General features: G+C 50.1%; 1 protein-coding gene across 4 annotated transcripts in view; it reads right to left on the bottom strand.

Annotated features, from left to right (window-relative positions):
- The window catches only part of MYO5B (myosin VB), a 334,482-nt gene that overhangs the window by 194,443 nt on the left and 133,829 nt on the right, over positions 1-6,210 (bottom strand). For all 4 annotated transcript variants that reach the window (XM_078060351.1, XM_078060352.1, XM_078060353.1 and 1 more), the window contains exon 2: positions 3,097-3,207. In XM_078060351.1, coding sequence (XP_077916477.1) covers positions 3,097-3,207 — 111 coding nt within the window. The remainder of the gene's footprint in view (positions 1-3,096; positions 3,208-6,210) is intronic.

The raw sequence follows: 6,210 nt of genomic DNA, 5'->3' as shown, positions 1-6,210 counted from the left end.
TGCGGGGAGAAAGAGAGGATGCTAGCCTTTTCCAAGAAATTTCCCATAGGCTTAAATATAAAGTAACTTACATTGCACTCAGTGAAACAAGCCAGACACAGGAGGACCAATATGGGACATAGGACTCCACTTCTATGCGGCACCCAGAGCAGTTACCAGCGGCTGCGAGGGGCAGTTAGAGCTGAATGGAGACAGTTTCAGTTTTGCAAGATCAAAATTTCCAGACATGGATGGTGGTACAACAATGTGGAGGTACTTTATGTCACTGAACTGTGCATTTAAAAATGGTTAACGTGGTCAGTTTTAGGTTTTGTGTATTTGACCACAGCTAAAATAATAAGCAACACTGAAGAAGAAACCTCTCCGAGGAGCCTGACCACCTTGAGCTGAGCACACAAGCAAGCAGTAAGGTAGAAGCTGGGGGTTAAGGATACTGTTGTTCCAGAAGAGAATGAATTTATTTTCATCCTTTGCCACCATACTTAAACCCACACTCTTGGGCTTCAGTGGTAGGGAGGGTGGGGGAGCACTGCAAGGTGGATTTCGGCCAGCCTGATACATCAAAGATGGTCTTGGCTACAGAGCAGATGCTCCTCAAACTTGCAGAGGTCAGTCCTCTAACTTCTGCCCTCCTGCCTTTGGCCCACGGCTCAGCTTCGTCGCTCCTAGTAACCACTCGGAGCCAGCTGTGGACAAACCACAGTCTGCAAGGAACCTGGACAGAGCTGGACGTTCAGAGCACATTATTTCTCAAGAGCTGCTAATCTGCAGCCCCAGGCATCCCTTCTGATTACATGCTGACTGGCCAAGTAGCAGGTGGGGAGGGGGGGTCCTGGGCAGCCTCCAGGATTAGTCATGCTGGGCAGATTTTCAGCTGGGGAGACAAGCATCTGCTCTGTTTTAGCAACACAGGTCATTCCTCACTACCTCCGTACAACCCTTTAAAAACACCCACCCACTTAAAAGATCATCTAAAATGAAGTATGTTGGAATAGAAGTTACACCATTCAAGTGGGTGAACTAATTTCATTTTGTTTGGGGTGTGTGGTGGGAAGTTATTCCACACGGTAAACATGATTCCATCTGTTGGGGATTTTGTTTCACGCCTCCAAACCAAGAGGAGGCTAGCTAAGTCTGCCTGCCAGGAAGGGGAAGGGGAGGCGTGCACACCTTGGTGTAAAAATCTAACTTGGTGTCCCAGTTTTACCAAGTGATAGGCTTGAGGGGATACAAACAGAAGTTAGTAAGGGGAGATGTTCCATCTTTCTACTAATCAATGAGTTAATCAACAACCACAGTAGGTACTATGTGAGCAAAGGGTAAGACAAGGTCCGTTTCTCAAGTAGGTCATTACTAACTAAAAAGACAAGACCAAGATGCTTGAAAGAAGAAAAAACAGCAAGAGAGTCAATGATCAAAGGCTAAATGATGTGGTACCAACTTTTAGTCTCAGAGGGAGGCCAGAAGCACTCCAGCCTCCCCCTCCCAATGCGTGCTCCACAACAGCCCCTGCAACGTAACCCACCCCAAAGCCAATTCTTGGTTTCTTCCTGTCACTGCCTTCAAAACCTGTTTCTCATATGGAATCTAAAAACAAAACAAAACACAAACAAGTGATTCCATGTGGCATTCATCTTTCTCAGTAGGACTTATTTCATGGAGCCTAATACCCACACAGCACAAGGTATAAACTTGTCCAATCTCTACGCTGTGTGCCTGAAACTAACCTAACACTGTGTGTCGACTATACTCCCAAGTTTTTTGTTTTTTTTTTTTAAAGATTTTATTTATTTATTTGAGACAGAGAGAATGAGAGAGAGAGCGCACATGAGAGGGGGGAGGGTCAGAGGGAGAAGCAGGCTCCCTGCCGAGCAGGGAGCCCGATACGGGACTCGATGCAGGGACTCCAGGATCATGACCTGAGCCGAAGGCAGTCGCTTAGCCAACTGAGCCACCCAGGCGCCCTATACTCCCAAGTTTTTGCCAACACTTGTTTCCCTCGCACTCTCCCCCTCTGTAAGCCCTGCCCAAATGGCCTGTGCCTTCGTCCTCGGGCCACCTCTCTGACCCCTTCTTCAAACGGTGCCCGGTGCACAGGCCTCCTTTCCTTCAACACGCAAAGGGAACACCATGCAGCCTCGGGGCTTTGGCGCACGCAGCACTCCTGCCTGGAACATTCTGCCCGCTCATTCCACCCGGAGTCTTCGACGGCCGGCTCCTTCCCATGACCCCTTCCCCTCCTCAGGCTCCCTCTCTTTTCTGTCCCACACCTTATCCACCGGCTTCTGTGCCTCATGCGATGTGTCACAGCACTTTGCTGTACCTCTCTGCCCCCCCCCCGATGGCGGGGCCACATACACCCCCAAGACCCGCACAGTGCAAGTATTCAAATATTTGTGAAATGCACACCTCACAGCGAAGGGTGGTTGCAAAAAGCTCATGGAATTCAGGATAATCAGATTGTATCAGAGGAAGACTTCATAGCTAACTACCTTGTCTTCCTTTTGACTGAAGCCACCTGCAGGGCAACTGCTAAAGCCATCCCGCTACAGCAGCGCACACACACGAGGGCTCATGTGCCAGGCACGGTTCTAAGCACACGTCTCATAGCAACTCCTCGTACTCTCAGAAGCGCCCTAGACAAACCATGGCTCGCATGGAACAGATGATGTAACGGGCATGGAACAGATGAAGTAACGGGTATGGAAAGATTGCTAACTTGCCCAAGGGCACAGAGCTAGCGACGGCTGAGCCGGGGTCCTGATCCCCACACAGGCTAGCGCTAGGGCCAGGGCTCCAACCACTCTCCCATGCACGGTCTCTCACGTCACCTCCCACTGACGCCTCAGCCCCATGAAGGGAACCCTCCCTGCTACTCCACGGAGAAGATCCTTGCCGTGGCCACCAGAGATCTCTCAGCTGCCAACACCAGTGGGCATGTATTGACTAGCATGGTTTACCACTTGCACATACGTGATCGACAGCAGCAACATAAAGCTGCCAGGGGCTCAAGCAGCTCTACCCTGCGGGGGAAGCTCCAGCCCACAGCGTACTACCCAGACCCCCATGCTCCCCACTTCCATGACCTGCACTTACGGTTTCATCTTCCAGTCTGAGCTGGAGGCTCTTCTCTCCCTCCTTGTAGTCCTTGGTTAATTCAGCTGAGCGCCATACTTCGTCAGGGTCAGGGATCCAGACCCTCGTGTACTGGAAGATTAAAAAAAAAAAAGTCAGATAGAAATAAAGCTTTCAGGTGTCTACATGGGTATTGCTACCTCTGAGGGGCCCTCCGGAGAACTTGTAAAGCCATCTTGACACATCTTCCTCCCTTCTCATTTCAGAACACAAGGTGATCTAATACCATGACAAGTAACTCACAGGACTGGGGACAGAGGGCACTTTCTAGATCCTAAGAGGATGCCACAGATCAATGTAATTCTCATTCTGCCAGCAAGACTGCCAAGCCTGCATCTGGTTACATCCACCAGGGCTTTGCATCCTCATCTCAAGGGCAGGACAAAATAGCAATGTCAGAGGGAGCGTCTAGCATGCTACAGATGAGAAAACAACGCGTGCCAAGACCAAGACCGAAGAGCCCGTCTTCAAGTCTTGGGAACCTCCGCTCTGATATGCTGCATTCAGGGACAAAGCCATTTTCCTGCAGGAGTGAAAAAAAGTGCAAGCAAATCGAAAGTGTATTTACATATTCCTGAATTGTCAGCAACCTCAATTTACTTGTGCATTCTTTAAGCCACAAACCTACCCCCAAATCTTGCTCAAGCTCCCCCAGCTGCTACGGGATTTGCAAGGTCATGAAGCTGGCCAACTCCCGCAGGGGAGAACACAGCCCTTAGTGAGTAAGCCCTCTGGATCTAGCAGGGGGGCCATCGGCCCAGACTGCACACTACAATCACTTAAGAATGTGACAACACCAAGACTGGGTTCTACCTCACACCAACTCAGAATCCGAGGGGACCTAAGAGCTCCCATGGTGAATGTCATGTGCAGCCGTGGGAACCGCAGCTCAGATGCACCGAACGGCAGCATCTGGGCCGGCTGGCGGTCACTCCTGGCAGCACGCCTTACATCTGTCCGACAAATTTCTGTATTTTATAGGTATGTGATCGCCACAGGGCCTGTTTGCTTTAGAACCTGGCTGTGTGCACATGCGCGTGCGTACACACACACACACGGTTTCATGACCATAGCAAATTCTTAGCAAACGTGAAACTAATAGCCTTATATGACCAAAAGGCCAGCCGGAACGTGGGTCTGGGTCAGTATAACCGGCCTCCCTCGTGGAGGGAGAGCTCCAAGTCCAGAGCTTGTGGCCAGTCCGTTGCCTGGGCCCAAACAGCCAGTGGGCTTTCTTTTGGTCTTGTTTTACAGTGCTCTCCTCCAGATGGTCACCGCCCTCTTTAAAAGCAAGCCCCTGGCCCTTACTGCACTGGTCTTGGATTCACCAATGAGAAGAGTAAGTCATGAGGCAACAGACTCACAACACTCATTCATGGGAACACAAGCCACCCCCAATTTGCATCCCTGATATCCCAGCCCAGGATACAAAGCCAAAGTCGTTTTTTGCATTATGAAGAATCAAGTTCACAGGATCTTCTCTCCGCCTCTGAGCGTGCTGTATTGATTGTATCTTTATAGAAGATGCTCTAGAGCTTTATGGTACACCTAAATGCTTTGGAGTAGACATTAAGAATGTTCTGAGCTATCTCCGGAGAAAATCTGAGCATTTGCCAACTGTAACTGTCAACATTTCTTCTCCCCTCAGGTGTTCTAACCTTCCTCCTCCTAGGTCCTGTAAACCTACCTTCCACCCAGCTGCAAGGACTTTTCAGATCCTGTCCCCACGCCTCAGGTGAAGGATCTTTCCTTAGCCTCACTACAGTTGTCATCCCTCCGAGCTCGCTCCTGGGACTTCCCATCCAGGCCGAGGGAGAACAGCACACCCAAGAAATTGTACTCGATGTCTCCACACTGTGTAAATGGGGTCAGGAATGACTCAAGGGAAAAGGGACAAGAAGAATGAGGAAAATCCCAACAGGAACGGAGTGGAGAAAAGGATGGTATGTGGACATCGTCGAGGTGGACATCCTGGAAGCCAAGGGGCCCAGTTCCGGCTCACACGGGGGCTCCTCTGGCCGGACCCCTGCTGTCCATGTGCCCTTTCCTGACCTGTTAATTGCACCAGCACCTGGAAACCTCACTGCCTGGCACTAGCTGTTTAATTCTTATTCTGGGAGGATCGATTTATCTACTTGTATAAATCTCTCTTCTCTCAGTAGACTGAAAACAGCTACTGGAAGAAAACGGTCTCTATTTTCCCATCCCACAGAACCCAGCACAGCATGAAGCCCTAATAATGCTTTAGCTCTCTGCTGCTCCAAGTGAGGACCTCAGGCTCACCATCACCTGCGAGCGTGTTAGAAATGGAGACCCTCAGCCCCCACACACACCCACTGCGTCACGGCATCCCCTAAGTACCTGCTCTTCTGCTTCTTCAGTACATGCTCCTTCTTCCCTGCCTTTGTGCATGGGTCAGCAAACTACAGCCCTGGGCCAAATCTAGTGTGCCACGGGTTTTTGTACAGCCCAGGAGGTAAGTAAACCTTTAAATGTTTAAATGGCTGGGGAGGGGGAGGAGAATAATATCCAGATAACATGTCAATTACATGAAAGTCAAATTTTGGTGTCCATGAAGTTTTACTGGAGCCCAAGCACACATTCCACTCACATACGGTCTACAGCTGCTCCTGCATTTTGAGGATGGTCGTGTCGTCGTGACATGGACCCTGTGGCCCGAAAGCCTGAAAGGTTTACTATCTGGCCATTACAGTGAAGGTCTTTTGCCCTTTGTACACGAGGTTTCCGCAGCTCGGAACGCCCTTCCCTCACTTGTCCGTGTGGGCAGAGTCCAAGTTCCAAGTCCTTGTGCTCACTGAACCCTGACCTTCCCTGCGCCCTCCCGGGTTAGCCCTTACTCCGAGCTGCAGCTCCCTTCTTCTAGGATTAACTTCACGGTTTTGCAGGCATTTCTTTCACATCCATTTTGCCCCACGACTGCCAGATCTTTCAGATACGCTATTGGGCATATAGTAGATGCTCAATGTCTGTTGAGACAGGAATCCGTAAACAACGCATTTATGAGGCATCTGGCTTCCATGGAAAACACATTGTGATAAGCGCCATGTAACGAAG

Source organism: Halichoerus grypus, chromosome 13 (genome assembly GCF_964656455.1).
Source record: "Halichoerus grypus chromosome 13, mHalGry1.hap1.1, whole genome shotgun sequence".
Classification (NCBI taxonomy): domain Eukaryota; kingdom Metazoa; phylum Chordata; class Mammalia; order Carnivora; family Phocidae; genus Halichoerus; species Halichoerus grypus.
The sequence above is the reverse complement of the archived record's forward strand: the minus strand, read 5'-3'. Positions and strand labels throughout refer to the sequence as shown.